General features: G+C 37.8%; 1 protein-coding gene across 3 annotated transcripts in view; it reads right to left on the minus strand.

The window, feature by feature from the left end:
- The window catches only part of XPO4 (exportin 4), a 125,558-nt gene extending 99,762 nt beyond the window's left edge, over positions 1-25,796 (minus strand). The window contains exons 1-2 of one of the 3 annotated variants that reach the window (XM_047722880.1): positions 25,477-25,661; positions 22,542-22,585 (exon numbers count right to left, since the gene is read on the minus strand). Coding sequence is in view for 1 of the 3 variants with exons in the window: in XM_047722876.1 (XP_047578832.1) it covers positions 25,477-25,545 (69 nt within the window). In the remaining 2 variants the exon portion in view is untranslated. Of the gene's footprint in view, positions 1-22,541; positions 22,586-25,476 lie in introns of all 3 variants that reach the window. The other 2 variants (XM_047722876.1, XM_047722877.1) reach the window with 2 other exon arrangements.
- Between the last annotated feature and the right edge of the window lie 1,268 nt (positions 25,797-27,064).

Consider the following 27,064-nt stretch of genomic DNA (forward strand, 5'->3'; position numbering starts at 1 on the left):
TGAGATAGCTATTAAAGAAATCTGAGTAATATTCTTGGCTTACTATAAATACCAACATTTATAGAACTGTGTTTAAAAAATGGTCAAAGATTGAAAAATCAAGCACAACTTGTAGAAAGGAAACAAGCTACAAAAGTAGAAAACAAAAGTGGAAGTTATGTCATAGAGCTCATAATAAGAATTTTCGTAGCTCTAATTGTTCTTTTTTTTAGAGAGGGAGAATGGCTTAATGTTCAAATTAGAAAATCACAGATGGTGCTCCCTCTGGCAGCACATACACTAAAAAAAAGAAAATCACAGATGTACTACCTAAAAACATGTTTACTGGCAATTTTTCATTCATTCCCTGAAGACCTTAAGTTAAGAATTTGTTCAATTTTTAGTTTTCTATCTATAATCTTTCCTTAAACCTTTGGAACCTACCAATGCTCCTACCTAAATTTAAAACCATAACACATAATGATATTATCATATCAATATTTCACAGTGTTCCACAAAGACTAAATTCCAGACACTGGAACTTTCCAGCTAAACACATTTGAGAGATGTGCCCTAATTAATCTCTTGTGATTTCCTAGCACATTCCCAAAAACTGTCCTTTCAAATCTGTTTTTCTCTTAAACCTCTCATCTCATGATACCCAGTACTCCAATCTCTCAGAAAATGATCTTTCTTTTTCTTTCCCAAAGTGAAAGCCTTCCTGTATGATTAGCTCCTTTATGTATCTTCCTTTTCAAAAGGACTGTTCTCCTATCACCTTCTCCAATTTCTAACAAAATATTCCCTCCCCCTCAACTTTCTCTGAAATCTAAATCCTCCTCCCATTCCTGCCCCACTGGCTCCCTGCTCACCTATCACCTCATTTCCTCCCTCCTCTCTTCTCTCTTTTTATCTTAAAGTTATGCTAAGCAATGGCACCCATGCTTTCTGCTTACAAACAGGTTTACCCTACCTTAAAAATCCTTTTAAACAATCTTAGAGTCCCCTTTAATTAAAAGAATGGGATACCAGGTTTCTAATCCTATCTCTGTAGCATAGTATTTGGGAAACTTCTAGTCAAGGATCTCTCCAGGCAAGTCACGGTTCCCATCTAATGACGCTGATGAATACATCTTATAATTGGTAAGAGAACTGCAGTTAAAAATACACATATGAGTCTCCTCAAATTAACCTATAATAATTAATACAATTCCAATTTAAATACCAATGAACCTTATGGTTCATCTCAGAATATGACAAGGTGATCCCAAAACATGTAAGAAAAAGGCCCAAAAGAGTCAAATTAACTAGGGAAAAGGACCTTGAAAGCAGTATGCCTAAGTGAAGTGAGAGAGAAAGACATTTATTTAAAGAGAATGATCTCACTTATATGTTGTCTCTAACAAAAAACAGCTCTTCATAGATACGAGATCAGATTGGTGGCTGTGAGGAAGAGAAGGATGAAATGGGTGAAGGGGGTGAAAAGGCACAAACTTCCAGTTATAAAATAAGTAAGCTATGGGGATGCTATGTACAGGATGGTAACTATATTAATAATATTGTATATTTGAAAGTTACTAAGAGAATAGATCTTAAAAGTTCTCATCTTAAGAAAAAGATTTAGTAGCTATGTATGGTGACATGTATTAATTAACTGTGATCATTTCGCAAGAGAAATACTAAGTCATTATACTGTATACCTGAAACTAATAAAATATTACAGGTAATAATAAATAAATAACACTTTGAGGTTCAAAAGACTTTAAAATATGGAGAAAGAATGAGAAAGGGGGATGGGTGAAATAGGTGATGGGGACTAAGGGGTGCACTTCTGATAAGCATGAGGTGTTGTATGAAGTACTAAATCACTAAACTGTACACATGAAATTAATATTACACTGTATGTTAACCGGAATTTAAATAAAAACTTAAAAACACAAGGGAGTCTTAGACATCCAAATATAAACACCTATAAAGGCATTATAATAATTTTTAAAAATAGTAGTAGAACAGGAAAAAAAACAAGGGAGCAGAGAATTCCAAGAAACGGACCCATGACATATGACAAATTAGTGAGGAAAGGCTAGACTATACAATAAATGGCACAGGAAAGTTGGCTACTTACAAGCAAAAACAAAAGATCAGATTATTTCCTCATACACAGTAATAAATTCTTAGTGGATTTAAGATTTATACACAAAAAGCAAAACTTTAAAAAACTAATGACAAAACACAAGAAGAAACAATAGGAGAGGGGCGCCTGGTCAGCACAGTTGGTTGGCTGTCCGACTCTTGGTTTTGGCTCAGGTCATGTGTAACTGAGCCCCACCTCAGGCTCCGTGCTCAGTGTGGAGTCTGCTTGGGATTCTCTCCCTCTCCCTCTGCCCCTCCTGCTCATATTACATGTTGTCTAATCCAATCCAAACAGTTACATAATGCAACAGAAAAGTGGCCAATGAACAACAAGCCAGATATTTCACAAAGAAAGCAAAAATGGTTAATGAACATGAAACATACTCAACCTCACTAGAAACCACTGAAATGCAAATTAAAAGAATAAGCAATTATTTCTGATGATATTATTACATCAATGTAAAATGATGCAGATTAAAAAAATAGTACAAAAACAAGAGTTTGGAAGTTTGGGAGTAGTGTACACAGCTATAAGCTTATGATAATCTAAAATGAAACATTCATTTGGAATTTAGAATTACCTAGAAAAAGTTGGTGGCCCTGAACAGCAAGGTATGCAAAAGTTCATTCCCAGGCATTTATTCCCTAGAGAACCTCTCCCACACACATATAAGATCACACAAAGTTCCTAAGGCACTATCATAATAAACAAAAAGGAGTAACAATTTGAATTACATCAATCGGAAATACATTATAGTACTGTCATATAGTGGTTTATATGGCAGTTAAAGACTGAATTGGAGCTATATTTACCAAAGTGGATAAAATCTGAAAATTACTCTGAATGAAGAAAGCAAATGACAGAATATATATAACATATCATCTATATAAAATTTCAGAAACTCTAAATTATGGTGGTTTTTATTTTTCTTTGTGGGCAAAGTGTAAAAACATGGATGGTAAGGACAAACAATTTTAAAATTATGATTATCTTTGGGGATGAAGAAGCAGAGGCTGGAGAACAGTATCTAAAAGGGACTCAAAGGAGGCTTCAATTATATCTGTAACAGATTATTTTTAAGATTATATGTAAAATGGCTATATTAACATTTGTTAACCCAGGAGATGGGTACATGGTTATGATTTAAATTGCTCATATTTCTCCATTTATTTGAAACACTGCATTTTTAAAATGAGGGAGCCTTCCTTTCCCAACAGTTCAAGATACTCTGAACTCCTCTCCAGCTAAAACCAAATAAAAATGATGGATGAAGTATTTCTACATTTCTAATGTACTGCGGAGCTTACAACAAATTAAGAAATCCTCAGAAGCTAAAAGGAAACCAAAGCAGGGATCCAAAGATTAAAGACGGCACTTATGCATTTACCCGAGACATCTGCCAATCCCAGGTGACCTTGAGTTTCCATTCTGATGGCTGCCCAAAGGTAAAAAAGACACAAGATATAATCAGGAACCTCCTAAAATGGGAACTAACAGGACATCCCTCCACATAAAACTGAGTACAGGTAAACCATTAAAAAACAAAAACCTGAGTACAGGTAAACATAAAATTTAGTACAGGTAAACCATTAAAAACAAAAAGAAAAACAGAGAGGGAGGAAGAAGAGAGGGAGAAAGAAACTTCCTAGTCTGGATCTTAGTGATAGGTAAAAGTAGAAAATTACTACAACTGATAACCATGAACAAGCCTTCAAACAAGTTTCTGCTTCATTTCAACAGGACCCATGTGGCCCAAAAACTTCAAGCCAATAAATTTAAAGTAGTCCTGTGTTGGTCATGCACTATAATTCAGGTTTCAGACTTTTCCAGAAACACCTCCAAGAGCTAATATTCAAAAACTTTTAAACACGTGAGAAAACATGTCACCATGAGTATGCAGAATAATAAATTAAACAATCCAACAAAACTCTTAAATATTGGAAACGTTCTGAAACACAGTACAAAATGTTTAAAAGAACTTAGAACTATATGAGGCAAGCCTAACAAAAACAAAAACCTTTGCATATCAAATGATACTATCAACAGAACAAAAAATCAATTCACAGAACGGGAAAAATTTTTACCAATCATATATATGATAAGGGAGTAACAGCCAGAATCTATAAAGGATTCCTAAAACTCAACAACAGAGAACCAAAGAACTCAATTTAAAAATGAGCAAAGAACTCGAATATATATTTCTTTTATATTCAAGATTTTTTTTTTTTTTTTTTTTTAAATGAGAAAGGGAGAGGAAGCATGGAGGGAGAGGGAGAAGCAGATGCCCTGCTGAGCAGAGAGCCTGATGCGGGGCTCAATTCGAAGACCTTGAGATCATGACCTGACCAGAAAGCAGATACTTAACTGACGGAACTACCCAGGCACCCCAGGAATATACATTTCTCCAAAGACATACAAACAGCAAGTAAGCACATAAAAAGATTCCCAACATCACTCATTAGGGAAATGCAAATCAAAACTACAATGAGATTGTACTTTACATCTAGGAGAATGACAAAGACAGAAAGACAGAAAGGAAGGAAGGAAGGAAAGCAAGGAACAGTTGTTGACAAAGATGTGGAGAAACTGGAACCCTTGTCCATTACTGGTGGGAATGTAAAACATGTAGGTTTGGTTTGTTTGTTTGTTTTTTTAAGATTTTACTTATTTATTTATTTGACAGAGAGAGAGAGAAAGCGAAAGCGTGTGAGTGTGTGCCCGCACAAGCAAGAGGAGTGGCAGGCAGAGGGAGAAGCAGGCTCCCCATGGAGCAAGGAGCTGGATGCAGGGCTTGACCTCAGGACCCTGGGATCATGACCTGAGCCGAAGGCAGGTGTTTAACTGACTGAGCCACCCAGGCACCCCAACATGTAGGTTTTTTTAATGCAGCTACTATGAAACACAGTATGGCAGTTCCTCAAAAATTTAACACAGAACTAGCACACAAGACAGCATTCCACCTCTAGGTATATACTCAAAAGAATGAAAAGCAGGGCTCAAACAGACCATATACCAATGTCCATAGCAGTATTACTCCCAAAAGCCAAAAGGTGGAAACAACCACATGTCCACTGATGGAGCAATAAATAAACAAAAGGTAGTATATATACACATATAATGGCATATATTCAGCCTTAAAAAGGAATGAATTTTTGATACATGCTACAACAGGAATGTATCTTGGAAACAATCTGCTGCATGAAATAAGCAAGAAATGAGAAGAATGCCATATAATTCCACTTATACAAGGTATCTAAAACAGTTAACTCAAAGAGAAAGAAAGTAGAATAGTGCTTGCCTTGGGTGGGGTGAGGGGAGAAATGGGGAATTATTATTTGATGAATAAAGAGTTTCAGTTTGGGATAATGGAAAAATTCTGGAGATAGTGGTGAAGGCTGTACAACTATACGAAAGTACTTAAAAATGGTAAAAGTAAGGAGCAAGATAACACAACAGATCTCTTAGGAACAACATAACAAGAAAAATTTAATATTTTATAAACATATAACTCGCTTAGATGGTAGTTACAGGGAGTATATACAACAGCCCAAACTCGTCAAACTAGACACCCAAGATTTGTGAATTTTATTGTATGTTAATATGCCTCAGAAAATGTTAAAAACTCAATGGATCGATTAAAAGGCACGTAAGAGGGCACCTGGGTGGCTCAGTGGGTTAAGCCTCTGCCTTTGGCTCAGGTCAGGATCTCAGAGTCCTGGGATTGAGGCCCGCATCGGGCTCTCTGCTCAATGGGGAACCTGCTTCCCCTCTCTCTCTCTGCCCGCCTCTCTGCCTACTTGTGACCTCTCTCTCTCTCTGTCAAATAAATAAATAAAATCTTTAAAAAAAAAAAATATATATATATATATATATATAAATAAAAGGCATGTAAGACACACTGAGGAGAAAACTGAAAACAGATACAAAAAATTACTCAGAATGCAGAGAGCCACAAACATTAAAAGTCTTGGAGGACAAAGTAAAGGTTAGAGCCCCAGGAAACTAACCTACACGAAACCATATCATCTAGGCTTCCTCACCCTCTTCCCTTTGCCCCAGTGTGTGGCACCTTTTCTTCACCAAAAGCCACAACTCCAGTCAGGCTGCTCTCTCCTACAGCTTCGGCTCTCTCAAATTCTTCACTCTCCCTCCCTGCACATTCAGGCCCCAACAAAAGCTTCCCTATCCACTGCGGTTCCCTTAGACCTTACCCCAATGCAAGACTGTTCAATTACTCCTTTTAGTGTTCCTTTGCCAGGATCTTCACTGACACACCATCCAGTAAGGATGAGAAAAATAAAGATTCAAAAAATAATGGCAGGAAGTATTCCAAATTGATAAGTAAATTTCAAAATTTATGAGAAACACTAAAACTCAAAGTAAGAAAGCCCAATGAATCCAAACAGAATAAAAAAGAAAAAAAAATCGTATTACTGATACCACAGTGAAACTGAAGAATCCAAAAATTAAAGAGAAGATCTGAAAGACACCCAAAAAGGAAAGATAAATTATCTTCAAAGAAGTAACAGATAGAAAATGATTTCTTAAAGCAAGGAAAAACTAGACTAGAGAGAAAACAGAGTAACAGTTACAGAGTACTAACAAAAAGTAACTATTAACTTAGAAATGCAGATCCAGGAAACATCTTTCAAGGATTAAGATGAAATTGAAGACATTTTCCTGCAAATAAAAGCTAAATAAAAACTCTTAACTATGGAAACACTCTTTAGGAAATTCTGAAGGATATACTCCAAGAAGGAAAGGAATCCCAGATGGAAAGCCTTGAATGCAAAGGACTATGGACAAAGAAATTAATTACAGGACTAAATCTGAATACTGATATTTTTTAAATGATTAATTTATGAAATTTTAAAAGGTGCTTAAGATTTTGGACAATATACAGAACATAAATCAGGAGAGGTAGTTCTAAGTTCTTGCACTGTTCTGGGACAACATACACAGATTAACTTTAAACTGAGTATGCATACTAAAATATCTTGGGGCGCCTGGGTGGCTCAGTGGGTTAAGCCGCTGCCTTCGGCTCAGGTCATGATCCCAGGTCCTGGGTTCGAGCCCCACATCGGGCTTTCTGCTCAGCAGGGAGCCTGTTTCCTCCTCTCTCTCTCTGCCTGCCTCTCTGCTTACTTGTGATTTCTCTCTGTCAAATAAATAAATAAAATCTTTAAAAAATAATAATAATAAAATAAAATAAAATATCTGCCATGGTCAAGAAAATAGAAAATATATACATTACAACACCCAAACTATGGAATGAGAAACAAAAGATTATCAAACCCCAAAAGAAAGCAAAAGGAAGAACCATATACACATACACAAAATAACAAAAATATATAACTTATCAGTAATCACAAATAAATATAAATAAACTAACTGTAGATTAAAAAAAAAAAAAACCCTGAGATTCTCAATCTAGATAAAAAGGAAACCCAACTTCGTGCATACAAAACACCCAAGGGCATAAAAAGGCTGAAAAGAAAAGGCTGGGAAAAAAGCATGCCAAGCAAATTATCATCAGAAGTTAATGAAATTGATATAACTATGATAACAACAGGGAAAAAAAAACAATTTAAAGTAAAATATTACTAAAAAGAAGTGGGTCATCTAATAATCATTAAAGGGTTAACTGAAGTGGTATGTAAATACACAGCCTCCAATATATATAGAAAGCAAAAATGAGAGGACTACCAACAAATCCATTAATATATCTCTGTCTGTAACTGCTAGCTTATGGAGACAAAAAGATTTAACAAGCTTAATTTAAGAAGCATAAACACCTTGGCCCTTAACTGGGTATCACATATTCTTTTCAAATACATGCTGAATAAAAACTGACAACATACTAGGCTATAAGGCATATTCAAACAAATTTTAAATAACTGATACATACGTAACACATTATCACAAAGCAATTAAGTTAGAACCTGACTAAAAATGAAAACTAAAAAAATTCAAAGACAGGGTACCTAGTGACCCAGTCAGTTAAGTGTCTGACCCTTGATTTCGGATCAGGTGATAATCTCAGGGTTTTGGGATTAAGCGCTAATCAGGCCTCCACTCAGCCAGGAGTCTGCTTGAGGATTCCTCCTCTCAGTCTGCAGCCATTCCCCTCCCTCTCAAATAAATAAACCTTAAAAGAAAAAAAAAAAAAAAAAAAAAAAGAAAAGAAAAGAAAAGAAAAACTTAAGGATGAAAGAAGAAACAATAATAGAAAACAATGACCCAAAATACTTCATATCAAAAATCTGTGATATGCAAATCAAGTAAAAGAGGAAAATGCATAGCCTTAAATGCTTACATTGGAAATTTTAGAAGGTTAAAACAAGTAAGCTAAATCTCTAACCTAAGAACTTAGGAAAATGACAGAACCTACCCAAAAAGAATAGAATGAAGAAAATAACAAAGAGCAAAAAATGATGAAACAGAAATCATATATACAATAAATAGAAACAAAAAAAGCCCAGAGTTGCTTCTTTGGAAGGACTAATAAAACTAATAAAACTCTGGCAAGAGGGGTGAAGAGACACAAGAATTAAAGCAGGCAAGATTAAAGAAACTGTAACTACAAAGGTCTTGAATAATAAAGAGATACCAGAAGAATAACATCATGCTGATAAACATAGCTTATGTAATATGGACAAATTCTTAGAAAAATAAAACAAAACTAACTTACGAAGAAATAGAAAACTTAAACAGTCCTGCAACTATTAAATAAATTGAATCAGTTTTAAATGTTTTTCTTTAAGCCCCTAATCCAGATTTTACCAAACAGCAGGGAATAAATCTTTCCAATCTTACACAGATTTCAAGAGAATACAAAAGAGGGAACATTCTTCAACCTATTTTAGGAAGTCAGCATATCATCACAAATATGCTGATACCAAAACCAGATGAAAACAGTGTAAGAAAATTACAGGCCAAGCTTACTCATGAACAGAGATGCAAAAATCTTAAGACAGTTCACATACCAAATACAACAGTGGATTTTTTAACGATGGATTTTTTAAAATAAAAATAATGTACAATATGACGAACTTAGTTTACCACAGGACTGCAAAGTTGGATTAACATCAGAAAACTAATGTCTTTCACCACATTAACATATTAAAGGAGAAAGGTATTTATTTAAAAAAATGCAGAAACATGTTTAATAAGATCCATGACTAAACTTTTGGCAAAATAGGAATGGAAACTTCCTTAACCAGATTGAAAAAAAAAAAAAAAAAGAATTCCCCCCAAAAACAGAGCAAACATCACAATAATGTTGAGACAATGAAGGCACTCCCTTTGACTATCCATAAGTGTCAGTATACCATCAGGGTCTCGTGGACTCAATTTTTGGAGTTTTTATCCTTAATTAGCAAATTTGTCTTTTTTTTTTTTTTAATAACTATTTGCAATGCTTGGTATTTTGTGATTTCTGCTCTCTCTCTTTTTTCTTTTTTTTTAAGAGGGGGGAGAGAGAGCAAGAGAGACAGAGAGTGAGTGAGTGCATGCCTGATGGGAAGGAGCAAAGGGAAAGAGAGAATCTCAAGCAGGCTCCATGAACAGCGAGGAGCCCAATAAAAGCTAGATCTTAGGACCTGAGATCATAAACTGACATGAAATCAAAAGACTGACACTTAACTGACTGAGCTACCCAGGCACCCTGATTTTTGTTTGTTTGTTTGTTTGTTTTAGAGATATTTCAAAGACTAAAGAGAAAAATTACTTTTTAAAAAACAGAATAAAACTCATTCTGATTTTGAACTCATTTATGAACCCACCAGACCCTTTTATAAGTCTAGGATTCAAAATGGAATCTTAATAATAATATTTTCTTAGATCTTGAAACATTTTACCATTTCACCATTCTTTTTTTTTTAAGGTTTTATTTATTTATTTGACAGAGATTGAGATCGCAAGTAGGCAAAGAGGCAGGCAGAGAGAGAGAGAGAGAGAGAAGCAGGCTCCCTGCTGAGCAGAGAGCACGATGACAGACTTGATCCCAAGACCCTGAGATCATGATCTGAGCCAAAGGCAGAGGCTTTAACCCACTGAGCCACCCAGGTGCCCCCATTTCACCATTCTAAGGACTATTTCATCAGAACTCAGCAACTATTCCCAACTATACTATATGTACTATACTATATTCCCAACCATATACTATGGCTAAACTAACAACAAAATTAAAAACAAGAAATGATGAAATAACCTAGAAAAGTAATCCAATAGCAAAACAAATCAACCCTATTACATTAGCCTCAATTTTTCTTTTACTACACTGCTCAAGATATAGCATGACCTTTCAAGAACATATAAAAGAAATATGGAAACACCATATTCATAAGTCTTGTTTTAACATTACATTCAATAGTCCTGAGAATTCAGAATTTTTAAATTTCCACCCAAAACGAGAAAGAAACAGACAAGACACAATTATGAGGTGAATCAGAAGATGATGCACAGAACAGCTTCATCAACAGAACAGAAGAGACACAAGAACAGCACTCTAGGCCTGTACTGTCCAATACAGTAGCCACTAGCCACGTGTGGTTGTTTAAATTAGATTAAATTAACTTAAATTAAAAATTTAGTTCCTCAGTTGCACCAGCTACATTTCAAATGCTTAATAGCCAAATGTTGCTAGTGGCTAGCTGATCAGGCAAAGCAAATCCTATCACTGCAGAAAATTCTAACAGATAGACTCTATGATGATAAAATTGATCATATAAACGTAATCTCAGACCCTGAGTCTACAGATGATGATATTCTACATCACTGGCTCTCAACTAAGGCAATTTTTATCCTCCAAGGGCCGGCTGGCAGTGTCTAGAGACATCTTTGGTTGCCATAACTGGGAAGTGCTACTGGTAACTATGGATCAAGGATAAAGATGCTGCCAAACTTCCCAGGACGCACATGCCAGACCACAATAATATCAATAATGGCAAGAATGAGAAACCTTGCCCTAATTCTCTCAAACATAAGAATCAGTAAATGAACCATATACTTCCAAGGACAAAAGGAAATGATGGTATTCTCATCCAGTCATTACAGAAGAACTACCTCATTACCCAATATTCTGTAACAAAAAAAAAATTGCTAGGTGGATATGTGACACTATTTTTTATTCTTACCTTTTATGAGGTCTGCATTTAAAAAAAAAAAAGATAGAGTTCATAAGTGGACAATTGTTAAAAGGCAGGTATATATATAAAGGTGATGAAAAATTCATTGTTTTGATCATTCTAATTGCTGTTTATAAACCTAAACAGGAAAATTATAATTATGAAGCAAAGAATTTGGCCATCTTCTCTTCATCAATGTTATGTACCACTAACGTTTCCAAAAATATGTGTTTTGATGATTCTAGTGCAAGAATCAGGATAACAAGGTAAAATCTACGTATTTTTTAAAGATTTTATTTTATTTGACACAGAGAGAGAGAATGCACACATCTAGCAAAGGGAGCTGCAGGCAGAGGGAGAGGGAGAAGCAGGCTCCAGAGACCCTGGGATCATGACCTGAACCAAAGGCAGACACCCAACTGACTGAGCCACCCAGACACAAGGTAAAATCTATTAAAGATGCAGCAGTTGATATCTAAATCAGTGTACATTGCATTTTAACAGTAGGAATGCAACAACCAGAAGTAATGACAGACTCCAAGAATTATTTGAAATCTGGAATCAATATTTACCAATCAGAAGTTGAATGCAAAGCGACACCCAGCCACACTCTAGATCTATGCTGCCCAATATGGCAGCCACTACCCACGTGTGGCTATTTAAGTTAACTAAAATTAAAATTTTAGTGGCTCCACTGCACTAGCCCATTTCAAGTGCTCAACAGTCACATGCTGCTACCAGCTATTATACTGGAAAGTGTACATAGAGAATATTTCCATCAACCAGAAAGTTCTATCAGCACTACTCTATAAGAAATTTAATTAACTCAACAAATACTTATTAAGTGCTTACCCTAAGGTTGCCTTGATTTATGTGCTTTGATGCAATGTTATTGACTGGCCAAATGTCACACAGCTGGTTGGAAGCCAAGAAGAATCCAAGTAGTCTGGCTCTACAACCTCTTTGTTATACTGCCTTTCAATTTCTAAATTTCAATAATTTTCCGTATGTGCTTACTAACATAAGCAACAGAGTGGTTTTTCTAATATCTCATCTGAGTAGCTCACTACCATACTACTGCTGTTTTCTAATTGTTTCTCTAACCCCTGCCACAAAACCAAAGAACAAAGACAGGCCAACTTTTTAACATTATTAATCTTATTCAAAGATTGGGGTCAAATAATTTTATATTAAAATGTGGATTATTACTAATTAGAATGAAATTTCCACTGACCATTTTAAGAAAAAAGTTGAGAAATTTTGAGCTTCTACAAGCCACTGTAAGGTATTCCCTGCTTCCCCCAAATATGTAGTCATTCTCCTTTCCCATTAGAGTCACTGTGGCATTAGAACTTTTTAAAAAATATTAATTTATCCCCTCCATACCCTTTGTTCAGAATTTCATCAAGTCTTTGCTGAATAACTTCAACAGCCTCCTAACTGGTCTTTCTACCTCCCATCTTGCTTCCCTCAGTCAGATTTTCACATATCAAACCAGAGGTCTGTCAAGTCATCACTACTGGGTGAATTCAAGCTAAATTATTATGGCAAATAAGGGCCTATGATAACCCAGTCCCTGCCTATTTCTCTAGGTTCATCTCATAGTACTCCCTCGTTTATTCATGCATTTTTTTTTCACTCAAAAAATACTACTGAGCAAATAGTATGTGTAAACAAGGCCCTTGAACTAATACATATTAGAGTCTAGGGAGACCAACGTGTATTCGTTAATCACACAAATAAATGTAAAATTTCAAATATGGTAGGTGTTATGAAAGAACTACACAGTTATCTAAGTGTAGGACAGATGACTCTCACCTTTTAGGAAAGCTAAGAAAGGCTTTCCTCAAAGTGACTGTGGAGAGACTTTAAGGATTAGGTGAAAGTGAAGAACATCCTAGGCAGAGGAAAAAGTATATGAAAGGTCCTGGGGCAGGATGAAGAACAGGAAAATGAAAGACTGAAAAGAGGGCTGATATGGCTGAGACAGAAAAAAAGCTGTAGAAGAAGGGTTTTAAGAAGCTGGAAAGATAAAAACTTACTCAAAACCTTGCAAAAAGCAAGCATCAATAAAACCTCAATTCAAACCTGCATAATCTGTCTCTGAAACCTACCACTATACTCTAGGCCTTCCCCTATAGTAATCTGTTCCTGTATTTCAGTCCATAAATTACTACCAAATGCCTACTATATGTCAAGCAATGTGCTAGATGCTTCAGACACAATAGTGAGCCAATGACAACCAAAAAGAAATAGAACCCCTGTCCTCATGGAGCTTACAATCCAGTAGATGAGTCAGTCATACAATCAAATAAATACCATAAAATGGCAGGTATAAATAAGTATTACTAAAGTAGACGATGTTATGAAAAAAACAATTTAACCTAAGAGTGGTCAGGTTTCTTTGATAAAGTAAACAACTACATTAAGATCTGAAGAGTTAACATTAACTAGGCAGAATGGGGAGAACGATGTTCAAGAGAAGGGAATACATACATGTAAGGTTCCAGAAGAAGGGAGCAACTCAAAATGCCTGGCAAGCTGTAGCCTAAGGCCAGCTTCAAGAGTGTGTGATCTATGTTTAACATGAATACTCTGCTGCTGCCATTTTGAAATTCTTAATAATTTTATTTTTGAACTTATGTTTTGCAGGTGAAGCCCAATGGGTCAAGAGAGCATGTGTAGGAGCTGTGAAGACAGGATGGTAGCCTGGGACACATGCACATGCCTCAAGACAGTATGGAGTGCCACAAGCCCCAACTGGCTATGGACAAAGCTGGGCCCAACTAGCAGCAGCTCCAGGACCTACCACCATGGGAAGTCACTTGCCTGCTCATGACCCAACCCTGGCCCTAAGATACTTACACAAACAATAACCTTCCAGTCTAAGCACTGACAAGAACTCAAGGAGTAAACTTTGTCAGCAAATTACAGAAGAAAATTATACAAACAGACACTGCAATAAAGCATTTCAGGGAGTTGTTAGAATCCTTCAGAGTTTAGAGTCTCTGGTTTTCAAAATTTCTACACCAAAGCAAGCATCTCCAGGCTTGGAAATAAAAATTAAATTTAGAAATCATTGCATTCAACAGAAAAGACACTGTTTTAGTATAAAGCTCTGGACAGACCATGTATTAATCAGAAAGACAATTTTATTTTTCTTTTATAACTGAAGGATATTATGGCAGGATGCATAAAAACACATCTTTCATTGTATATAAATTTAATCATAAATAAACCATTAAGCAAGCTACTTTTGGTTTCTTCTATAACTTCTACAAGTAACAAGAACTGTCAAAAGAAACATTAAAATATTGTCTAAAGTTACATCTAAAACTAAATTCAGTACCAAGTCTTTAAAAAAAAAAAAAAAAGTTCTGGGGCACCTGGGTGGCTCAGTTTTTAAGCACCTGCCTTAGGCTCAGGTCATGATCCCAGGGTCCTGGTATTGAGCCCCGCATCGGGCTCCCTGCTCAGTGGGAGAACAGGCTTCCCCCTGCTCCCCTCCCCCACTCCCCCTGCTTGTGTACCCTTCTCTTGCTGTGTCTCTGTCAAAGAAATAAATAAAATCTTTAAAGAAAAAAAAAGTTCTGTAAGAATCATCAGCTAAAATTTGTATTTATAATTAATCAGAAATGTATCCCAAAGTTGTCACAGCCTATAAAATTAAACTCTAGTAATAGCTGCAACAATAAAAAGATCCTACTCAAAATAATTATCAAAAATTTACAATCTTGGGGCACCTGGGTGGCTCAGTGGGTTAAAGCCTCTGTCTTTGGCTCAGGTCATGATCCCAAGGTCCCGGGATCGGGATCGAGCATCGGGCACTCTGCTCAGCAGGGAGCCTGCTTCTCTCCCTCTCACTCTCTGCCTACTTGTGATCTCTGTCTGTCAAATAAATAAATAAAATCTTTTTTAAAATAAATAAATAAATAAATAAATAGAATATTTTAAAAAATTAACAATCTTGCATTTGCCAAGAGCGAATGACATCACTTTCAATTATAGCAACTGAAAATAAACTGGCTAAAAGTAAAAGTTTTGATGACCTAATAAATTTGTAGAAAAGCCAAAAATATCTTATGACCAATCACAATTCCACATAAAATTAAACGAAAATACTTTTACAATTTATAAGTTTGCTGTTACCCAGAAAACATTATTACTCCTATTACATTTTGTAAGTATAAAATATAAAGGAAAGAGCGTTATATTTTAAAGCCTCTAATGGGACCTCTTCCCTGCCTTTTGAACAAGGAGCCCCACATTTTCATTTTACATGAGGCCCCACAAATTATGTAGCCATCCCTGGCTGGGAAACAAAAAAAAAAAGTAGACAGGATCTGGCTTATGGCTGGAAGATGAGGCCAGGGCCAACAACCACGCTGAGCTTTCAGAACCCTATTATGGAAGCCATTAAAGATAGGAGAGTGAGGGGCGCCTGGGTGGCTCAGTGGGTTAAAGCCTATGCCTTCAGCTGGGGTCATGATCTCAGAGTCCTGGGATCGAGCCCCGCATAGGCGGGGAGCCTGCTTCCCTTCCTCTCTCTCTCTCTGCATGCCTCTCTGCCTACTTGTGATCTCTGTCAAATAAATAAATAAAATCTTAAAAAAAAAAAAAAAAAGATAGGAGAGTGAAATGAGACACAGCCTAGTAAATCAGAACCCTTACACAGAAGACAGCATTCTAGTTTTAACAATAAACCTAGGGGTGCCTGGGTGGCTCAGTCGGTTAAGCGTCTACCTTCAGCTCAGCTCATGATCCCAGAGTCCTGGGATGGAGCCCCGAATAGGGCTCCCTGCTCAGCAGGAAGCCTGCCTCTCCCTCTCCCACTCCCCCGCTTGTGTTCCCTCTCTTGCTCTCAATCTCTTTATCAAATAAAAATCTTTAAAAAAGACAAAAAACACCCTAAGAATGATTATGCACCTTCTAAACTTTGAAAGTCCCTACTCTAGAATATTCTTTGTCATTTTATAATGGGCCTAATTTTTCCCACGACTATAAGTGAATAGAACTTGGCATGAGAATAAATCCATATCCCATCTCCAAAATAAAGTTTATTGATTTTCTAATAGCTCTTTCTCAAAATCCTTTTTTTCCCTTTTATTTGCTAGTAAGATTATCCTTAACTAGCATTGATTAAAGAAAACCGCAGAAATGGGACCTGACTTACAAATGTGGTTTCTATTCAGCCTCAGCCATGAGATAGCTTTTAATTTGAGATAAATACAGAATAGTCAAGAAAGTAATCACAGATTTTAAAAATACATGCAACATTCAAATTTATCAGAATGACATATTAATTATGTGTGATCTGATGTTTTATGTTGTAAAAAATTCAGACTATACTGAAATGTAGAAAGGACTCTTCCCACTCCCAATCCCATTCTCTAGACCCCCATTCTTAAAAATTTAGAATGTATCTTCCAATTCTGCTTCTATACATATACAAATATATGCAGAGATTTTATTTAGAAAGCAAAAACAAGGTCATATATTCTGTCCTTCATTTTTTACCCCCAATTTGAGGTTCTTTCCATGTCCATTTTGATCTTTCTATAAAAAAGTAACACTACAATATATTAGACCTACATTTCTTGAGATTCAACGATCTACCAAAAAGTTGTAACTTTTTTTTTTAAAGATTTTATTTATTTATTTGACAGACAGAGATTACAAGTAGGTGGAGAGAGCGAGGAGGAAGCAGGCTTCCTGCTAAGCAGAGAGCCTGATGTGGGCTGGATCCCAGGACCCTGAGATCATGACCTGAGCCAAAGCAGAGGCTTTAACCCACTGAGCCACCCAGGCACCCCTAAAAGTTGTAACTTTTTATACCTCTGCTAGCATTAAAGCATAGTTTTTTTCTTATGTTACCTTCACAATGTGAAATATCATTTTAATCAAAGTTCTGTTTTTAGACCAATATTTCAATTTTCTATTCTTTTCCCATGCTAGCACTACAAAGTTTCAATTACTGTAACTTTTTAAAAATTGTTTATTTATTTCTTTTATTTTCTTAAAGATTTTAAGTAATCTCTACACCCAACATGGGTCTTGAACTCACGACCTAGAGATCAAGAGTCACAGGCTCCATCCACTGAGTCAGCCAGGTGCCCCTCAATTACTGTAGCTTTTGAATAAATCTTAGTTAACTGTACATCAAGTCCCCCCAACCCTTCATTTTCCTTTTTAAAAAATGTTATTCTCATACAACTGTTCTTCCAGATATATTTTCTAATTAATTAGTCACATTTTTCTCCCACCTCAAAAAAGGGTAAAGAGGAAAAAGAGATTTTGATTGACATTACATTCAACTTCTAGATCAACAAGGGAGGAATTGCCACCTTACCAAATTAATTCTTTGAAATGATGAACATAGCCTTCATCTAATTCAGATTTTCTTTTGTATTCTTCAAATAAGCTATTTAGTTTTCTTCATAAAAAGTTGCATGTTGGGACGCCTGGGTCGCTCAGTTGGTTAAGCAGCTGCCTTCGGCTCAGGTCATGATCCCGGTGTCCTGGGATCGAGTCCCACATCGGGCTCCTTGCTCGTCAGGGAACCTGCTTCTCCCTCTGCCTCTGCCTGCCATTCTGTCTGCCTGTGCTCGCTCTCTCTCCCTCGCTCTCTCTGACAAATAAATAAATAAAATCTTTAAAAAAAAAAAGTTGCATGTTTAATAGTGTTTAATGTTTAATAGTGTCCTATAATTTATTCCCACAGTTTTTATAACTGAAGGAATGAGGTCTTTTTTTCCCCAATTTTAACTTGATTATTGTTGATATAAAAGAAATCTCACAATTGGTTTATTTCTCTTATATCTGGTCACATTACCAAACAACTATTAAGAGTTTCTTTTTTTTTTTTTTTTTAAGATTTTCTTTCTTTGTCAGAGAGAGAGCACAAGCAAGGGAAGTGGCAGGCAGTGCAGGCAGAGGGAGAAGTAGGCTTCCTGCTGAGGAAGTAGCCAGATGAGAGACTCTGATCCCAGGACCCTGGGATCATGACCTGAGCTGAAGGCAGCTGCTTAATCAACGGAGCCACCCAGGCATCCCCATACTCTAATAGTTCTAATAGTTTAATTTCCTTGGATTTCTTTTTCTGGATATCACCTGCAAAAAACTATCTTTTTTACTTTCCTTTCCAATATTTGCACTTACTCCTTTTTCTTATGTATCAGCTAGGCCCTCCAAGTGTTAAATAATAATTATATTACAACTCCCTATTTCACTCTTAAGAATATCACCATTTACTAGTGGTCTGAAATAACTTTATTGTATTTTTTAAGTCAATTCCTAGTTTACTGAATTTTTAAGGCTGTTCAATTTTAAGGCTATTAAATTTTTTTTTTTTTTTTTTTTGACAGACAGAGATCACAAGTAGGCAAAGAAGCAGGCAGAGAGAGAGGAGGAAGCAGGTTCCCCGCTGAACAGAGAGCCTGATGCGGGGCTCGATCCCAGGATCCTGGGATCATGACCTGAGCCAAAGACAGAGGCTTTAATCCACTGAGCTACCCAGGTGCCCAAGGCTGTTAAATTTTATCAACTGCCTTTTTCAAAGGTCTTTTCACATTTCTCTGGATCACTGGCCATGTTTCAATTAGTAGAGTTATGAGTCCAAATGTAAAATACATATTTAATTGAACTTTAGTATATGTGCTGCCGAAGCGAGCGCTTTAATTGAACTTTAAATAAAAATTCTCCACTAACTAATTTTTGGGAAAAAATTACTAGTGCCACAACAGAGACTAACAGACAAAAGTGAAATAAATTAAAATGGGGGCTCCTGGGTGGCTCAGTTGCTTAAGTGTTTGCCTTCGGCTCAGGTCATGATCCCGTAGTCCTGGCATCAAGCCCAGCATTGGGCTCCCTGCTCAGTGGAGAGCCTGCTTCTCCCTCCCCTTTCCAGCTTGTGCTCTCTCTCGCTATCTCTATCTCAAATAAATAAAATCTTTTAAAAAAAGAAAGAAAAATGCTTACTCAATATAATGCATCTTTCCAATAAGAAAAGTAAATGCTACAATCAAAATTCTTAAATTTATGACATGTTCATGATTGGTTACAAAAAAATAAAAGCATTGTACCTTAAACACAGGAGGGGTCAGGAAATATCTACTAAATAAATGCACAAGGGGTGCCTGGGAGTTGAGCATCCAACTCTTGGTTTCGACTCAGGTCATGATCTTGGGGTCATGGGATCCAGACTTGCCTCACGGGGCTCCGCACTCAGCCGGGACTGTGCTTCTTTCCTTCCCCCTCTGCCCCTCCCCTTATTCATGCTCTCTCTAAAATAAATAAATCTTAAATAAATAAATAAATGCTCAAATATTCCCCAAGCATGGCATTTGGTTCTCTTGGGCCTTTATACAAATATGTTCCTCTACCCTCACCCCTCACCCAACTGGAAAATTCCAACTTGTCCTTCATTGACTACTCAGCTTAAAGATCACCTGTTCCTTAAGGATCACCTAGAAGCCCTTTCTACGTCCCCAACTCAGTCTGAGATAGATGTCCCTCCTCTGTACTCTCAGAGCACTAGTATATACTTCCATAATGCCACCTAACAACTAATAGTTTTGCCTTTCTCCCCCATTAGAATAGCTCAAAACAAGGTCTTTCTCCTATCTCCTTAGCGTACATAGCATTATGCCTAGCAAATACATATGGAAGAAATGCTCTAGAATGAATGAATGACCAGACTTAACTCCAAATCCAAACCAGCTATGGGACCACAGGCAAATCACTTACCATCTCTGAATCTCAGAACTTCTTTATAAAATTTAATATCTCTTCTATTTGCTTCACAGAATTGATGGAAGAATGAATAGGAATTTTTTATATCTCACTACAATTTTACAGATGCTTTCAAAATAGTAGCCAGATTCCACTACAATAAAAACCATGAAAACCAATCATAAAATCACTCTCATTAAAGCTGCATTTACATGTATTAAATCAATTTTAGTTTTAAAACAACTACAGTAAATTATTTTTCTTTGAAGTATCAGTTAACATATGGACTCTGCAACATGTTGGCACCACACACACAAAGGACAATTCCTAACAGCTCGAGCAAGCCAGGAAAACAATACCAAGGAAATTTTAAAAAATAAAGCATTTTTCAGGTTTATTGTTCAAATATGATATTAATACTAAAAGGACACTAAACTTTTCCATTATGTCTCTAAAATCAAGACATCCTACATTTTATACCTATTCTCTCTCTCTCTCTCTCTCTCTCTCACACACACACACACACACACACACACAAAATGGAAACAAACTCCATTTACAATTCATCCACAAGGAGATAAATAAAGAAAAGCACAGGAAGATATGGCTTATACAATTTCATTGATGTAAAAAAATACATTTGAAAAATTATGTGTGTACTTCTTGGCGGCGGGGGCAGTTATGCAGCCTCAGAATAAGGTCCCTGTCACCCCTTGGTCCCAGTTGCGAGGGAAGGACCATCTCTGTGAGGTTCAGACATGGTTTTGTTAGCCTACATACTCTCTGTGTTGATGTGTTTATAAATGTAAAATTGCTATCAGCATTGTAGAGGCTGTGTCAGTTTTGTGCTGGTCCTACTGATTTATAATTATCTACTAAGAGAAACTAAACAAATGAAAAAATAAAATAAAAAGAAACCCAATAAATGAAAAAATAAAATAAAAAATAAAAATGTTATGCGTGCTCTTATATGCTTAAAGATTTTTTTTTTTAAGATTTATTTATTTGAGGGGCGCCTGGGTGGCTCAGTGGGTTAAGCCGCTGCCTTCGGCTCAGATCATGATCTCAGGGTCCTGGGATCGAGCCCCGCATCGGGCTCTCTGCTCAGCAGGGAGCCTGCTTCCTCCTCTCTCTCTGCCTGCCTCTCTGCCTGCTTGTGATCTCTCTCTGTCAAATAAATAGATAAAATCTTTAAAAAAAAAAAAAAAGATTTATTTATTTGAGAGGGCATGAGCAAGCACACATGCCCACACACACACACACACACACACACACACGCACACACATACAAGTGGGGCAGAGGCGAGAGAGAGAATCTCAAGCCAACTCTGCGCTGGGCAAGGAGATGAACTCAGGGCTCGATCTCACGATCCTGAGATCATGACCTGAGCTGAAATCATGAGTAGGACACTTAACCAACTGTGCCCCCCAGGCACCCTGTTTAGAGATTTTTAATATGTGTACTCAAGAAACAGTCATGTCTGAAAAGCAAATGGGAGCTTAGGGAACTTTTACTTTCCCCTATACACCTTTCTGCACAGCTTGAATTTCTTACTATTGAGAAAGGTATCTGCAAGATTTCCTAAATTAAGGATATTTATAGTACTTTCATTCATGTGAAAAAAAGAAAACTATATAATGTGTATTATAAAAACACAGGAAGAAAGGTATATTGAAACTTAATACAGACTGCTTAGGGAGGGGGTACTGAGAGTGGGGAAAGGAAGAAGAGAGAGATTCACTTTTTATTCTGTGTATTTGTGTGCTGTCACTGTATTTTAAAATAATATGTTCCAGTATTACTGCTATAATTTTAAATAACAGAATATGTGTCTACAACACCAAATTTTCAGGTCTGTAATGTAACCTACTAAATTCAAGCAGTCAGAAAGAAGATTCTCACTGATAAGATTGTTTGTTAGCACTGAAGTGTGGTCAACTTTACTTTAGTATATATCTAACATACTCTCAAAAATTTAGGGTTAGGTGTCTTAACCAAAAGCCAATAAATGGAATCTTCTTTGCAGAAGAAATGTTCAGGACCTATTTAAATAACTTTCCATCTGCACAATGCTTTCAAAATAGATAACTTCACTTGCACAACTGCTAACCTACAAAAGTCCATCCTCATTCTAGCTTGTTCACCTTCAAATTTATTTTCTAGCAGGTATCCTCACTGTCTTGAATCAGAAGATTAACCAGCATTTGCAAGCATTTACAGAAAATACTCCCTATTACAACTTGAGGCGGGGGGATAATCACCATTTATGTTGCGATCTATAAAATCAATAAATATCTTTTCCACTATAAAGGTCTAATACACTATTTGGCAATTTACCCAATAACCTAAATAGGATTGAATATAGATATTTACAATGAAGCAACTGCAATATCCAAAAACACATTTCAAAATTTCCCATCAAGCAATAAAATGTAACATTTACAGTATTATAATATATTGACTTTGATAAACAACATGGGTGAGCAAAAAAATTTTTAAAGTTCCGAAATAGGAGTCTGGTGATCTAGGTTCTGGATCACTCTTCTCACTAATTTGTTCTGTGACCTACCTTCGGCAAGTCACTTCTACCTCTTTGAACCTCAGTTTCCCCATCTGTAGAATGGAAGGGAGAATGCTTAGACTAGGTTCTTATTTTTCAGGGTCTCTACTTCCTTAGAAATGCTGATAAAACTATAAACCCTATTTCCAAATATGTATGCTTTCATCAAAAAATTTGCTTACAATTTCCTTCTAATATCCGTTGTGGACTAAGACCTCTGTACTAAAAGAGGGTCTTGAGTTTATTCTGCACACTAAAACTCTATGCCAAATTTCATAAAATATATGGATACCAAATGGAAAAATTAAGCAAAACTATTGTGAAAGATATCATTAATTACTTTGAATCCCAAAACACAATAACAATTAAAACATACAGCAACTTCCTATAAATGAGATTTCCTCAGATGGCTATCCATCTGACCCACAGATGGATAAATGCTAAAATCATTCAACCTTTTAAAAAATATTCTAATGCTTAATAGTTGAAGATTTAACAATCCTAACTATCCCCAAATTAATTAATTAATTTATTTGCTTTCTAGTCCTACTACCCTTTAGGTTAAGAGCCACAAACTGAGTTGGCGTCCCCACTCTACTACTTTGCTTGCAAATTTGGGTAAATTACTTAGCATTTACGTGTTTTTGCCCCTTAGTCTATAAAATGAAAATGAAAGTTAAGAATTACCACCTCACAGGGGCTCCTGGGTGGCTCAGTGGGTTAAAGCCTCTGCCTTCGAATCAGGTCATGATCCCAGGATCCTGGGATGGAGCCCTGAGTCCGGCTCTCTGCTCGGAAGGGAGCCTGCTTCCCCCCCACCCCCCGCCTGCCTCTCTGCGTACTTGTGATCTCTGTCAAGCAGATAAATAAAATCTTAAAAAAAAAAAAAAATTACCACCTTATAGTTAGTAAGAATTAAATAAGTTAACATATGTAAAAGCACCTGGCATAGTGCTCCACACACAATAAGCATTTAATAAATGTGAGCTGTTATTACTAATAAATTGGAATATAGCTTTCATACTCAGAAATAATGCAGTGATTGTTACTCCTACACATTTGTAGTCCGCATTTGTGAATATAAAGTGGAAACTTCTAAAAACAAATTTCCTACTTTTAATAACTTTTTTTAATACTACCCTCTAGAATGATTAAATAAAAAGTATGTAAATGGATATCTACACAACATATCTAAGAAGTGGTGAGGTACAGTAGAAACAGACCCAGCTTTAGAGTCAGGCAGATCTGAGTTCTGAACCTAAATCATCAACTTAGTAATTATGTAATCTGGGCCACATAAACTCTCTTTCAACCTTGTAAAGCTGTTGTAGGGATTAATAAAGTATGTAAAACCATCACACATAGTATCTGGATGTAGTATGCACTCAATAAACAGAACTTATTGCTATTCTTCTCAGCTACTCCCTTACAGATGATAAAACAGCTTTGCCAAGGAAGAGGGACGGCACTGGTACTGGAAAACTCAAGTGCTAATTAGTACTCAGGCCAGTAATGAAGGACACTAATTTTATCTTATTAATGTAAGAACAAAGGCAGTGTTTTTTGGGGTCACATACTGCTTCCAGTATGTCTAATGAAAATAGGGTCCCTGGCTCCCAGAAATTTTTCAGAGATTTCAGGAAATACCACGTCAGGGATTTTAAGAAACTGTATTAAGGAGAACACTAGCTAGTTTTTTCTGGACTTGGAAGAGTCTGAAAACTTACTCAGTTTTGTGACAAAACGATTCACTTAGATTTGCTCATAAGGAAGCAAGAAAACCCTGCTTTTATTAGACTTCTCAATTTCGTTAGTTAAATTTCCTAAGCTATCTGATGTTGTGTGTGAAAACAAAACTTGATAAGTGGTACTACATACTATGCTAGAATTAGTTCAAATACTTTTAAACGTGATGCTCGAACATATAATCCAAGCACCGAACCAAAAAGGAAAAAGAAGTTCAATTAATCAATCAATAAAATAAAACAAAGAAGCTAGCTGTATTCGATATTCGATTCTTAGAAAGGCTGGATCAATCCAAGCAAACAACCGAGCCTTAAACTTCAAAAAATAAATAAATAAATAAATAAATAAATCTACGGACACGGAAACCAAAATTTACAAAAACAAAACCAAGCCAGAAAATACAGTTTACTGAGTAACTGAATATAGTTTATCCTTACTTCTACTCCCTGCGTGGAATACTTTTTTTAATCCTTTAACTCAGCCTTCTTAAACTCCCTGGGCAAATAACATACTCATCAAACTGTTCACTGAATAGTGTTAAGAACTAAGTCAAGGAGCCCCTTAGACTCTCAATGCGCGACCCACAGGAAACTTGGTACTTAATAAAGTTTTGCCCCAATGACCTTGGTCCCAAAGATTCCCCTCCTTCCTCCTGCCGGTCCTTCCACGTGCTGGCGGCTGCGGTTACCCCAGAGGTGGTTGCAGGTCGGAGAAAGAGCTTGAGGACCCACATCCTCGAAGGAAACAAGGGCTGCTAACAGCACCTGGGCTGAGCCATCCCTTCCTTCCTTCCTTCCTGGCAGCAACTCCTCAGCGGCGCACACACTGCCCCCAACCAAAGCCCTGCGGAGATGACCCGGACCTCACTCCCGCGCCTCACTCTCGACCCAGTCTGCGGGACAGGGTATACCGTGAAGACCGTGGCACAGGAAACCCTCTTTCCTTCAGCACCCTATTCTGTCGCCCGACCGGAGTGCCAGACACCTAGGGGAAGTGGACAGCCCCAGGAAGAAGGGGAAACCAAGAGGGAAGGAAAGTAGGATGGAGAATCCTGCGCCACGCCACCGCCACCTCCTCCACTTCCAGGGCTCCCTGGAGGCCCTCGCCGGTCGCCAGCCCGGCGGACGGGAACGCCTGGCACGGCAGTGCCAGCCAGGGTCTCGCAGATACTCGGGTGCGGGGGTCGCGGTGTACTCACCATCAGAACTTTGGCCGCGTTCTCCAGCTGAGCGATCACTTCTGGGGGCCCAAGCGCCGCCGCCATCATGGTCTCTCTTCAATGACGCGCCATGCGCTGCATTATGGGAGCGGGCGCCGCGGCCGGCCAATCGCCGCAGCGACCCCGGAGCCTCACGCGCTCCCAGAGGCCGTCTCAGCCGCCGTCGACGCCGGTGCTATGGCCCCGTGGGCCTGGCCTGGCCGTCGGGTTCTGGGCGGCGGGGAAGAGAAGAGGCTGTGCCTGGCCGCCTCGCTGGAGCGGAAGGCGCCCGCAGACCGGCGCCAGGCAAGACTCGGGCGGTTGACCCAGACCGTGACGGCCGCGGTTCCGGGCCCGCGCATGCGTGCTGTCCGGCGCCCGGGCCTCTCGGCCTCTCCGCTGCTCCAGCCCCTGTGCCCACGAGCGGCTGGGTTCCCTCCACCGTGAACACACCCCGCTCCATCACCGGGCATTATTACGTGACGGCGGCACGCTCTCTGTTCTCTACCCTTCACTCCTTTCATCCCGACCCTATCACGCTCCACGCAGTGTAGGATCTCACTTGGAATTGCTCTCCCCACTTCCTCTCCTAAGAGTGCGCCGCCTTTGAGAACATCTCTGTCCTCCGAGTCCTAATTCTCTGTCCCTCCTTGCCAAAAAGAAAGGGCGGGGTGGGGGGAGCATTCCAGGATAGAAAGGTTCGTAAGGTTCGTTTTTCCTAATGGGAGGTCCTGCAGGAGATTCCTCCAAATTTATTTGGACGGGAGATCATTGCGAGCTCTTTTCAAGGGCAATGTCATACGGGAAAGTAAAATAGCAGGAATCCTAACCTTGAATACCCTGCTTCTTGAATTCAGAAAGAACTCATATTCACCCGTTTTGTCGGGTTTAAGGAAGTTGTAATGGCAATGTTAGTTACGGAATCCATGTTGACGGGTACTTTATATAGTAATATAACTTTCCCTCTTGTGCTTCAGTCTCCTTTACAACATCCAAGCAAGTAGTCCTGAGAGCAGCTATTTCAGTATTCAAACCAGCTTTAACTATTAGAAAAGTTGTTCAGAAGAGGGGGTTATTTTGTTTTGAGCTGATATCTACTTTCCTATGACTTTGATCTTTTGGTGCTGGTCTGCTTCCTGGGACTGTGCAGAAAGTCAAATTCATTTCAGTGTTTTTAAGTTTTCCTCAGTTGAAATCTTTCTGTATTTATTCTTCCTAGTTATAAGTAAACCGTACTTTTGAGATTCTTTTTTTTTTTTAAAGATTTTATTTATTTATTTGACAGAGAGATAGAGAGCGCCCAAATGGGAGAGCGGCAGGTGGAGAGAGGGAGCTCTCTGAGCAGGAAGCCGGATGTGAGGCTCCTTCCCAGGACCCTGGGATCATGACCTGGGCTTAAGGCAGCCCCTTAACGGACTGAGCCACCCAGGCGCCCTGAGATTTTTTTTTTTTTTTTTTTAAGATTTTGTTTATTTGAGGAAGAGCAAGCATGAATGAGGGCCAGAGGAAGAAGCAGGCTCCAGTACCCTAGGATCGTGACCTGAGCCAAAGGTAGATGGCAGAGGTTTACCCAACTGAGCCGCACCCC

This window comes from Lutra lutra, chromosome 3, assembly GCF_902655055.1.
Source record: "Lutra lutra chromosome 3, mLutLut1.2, whole genome shotgun sequence".
In the NCBI taxonomy this organism is placed as follows: domain Eukaryota; kingdom Metazoa; phylum Chordata; class Mammalia; order Carnivora; family Mustelidae; genus Lutra; species Lutra lutra.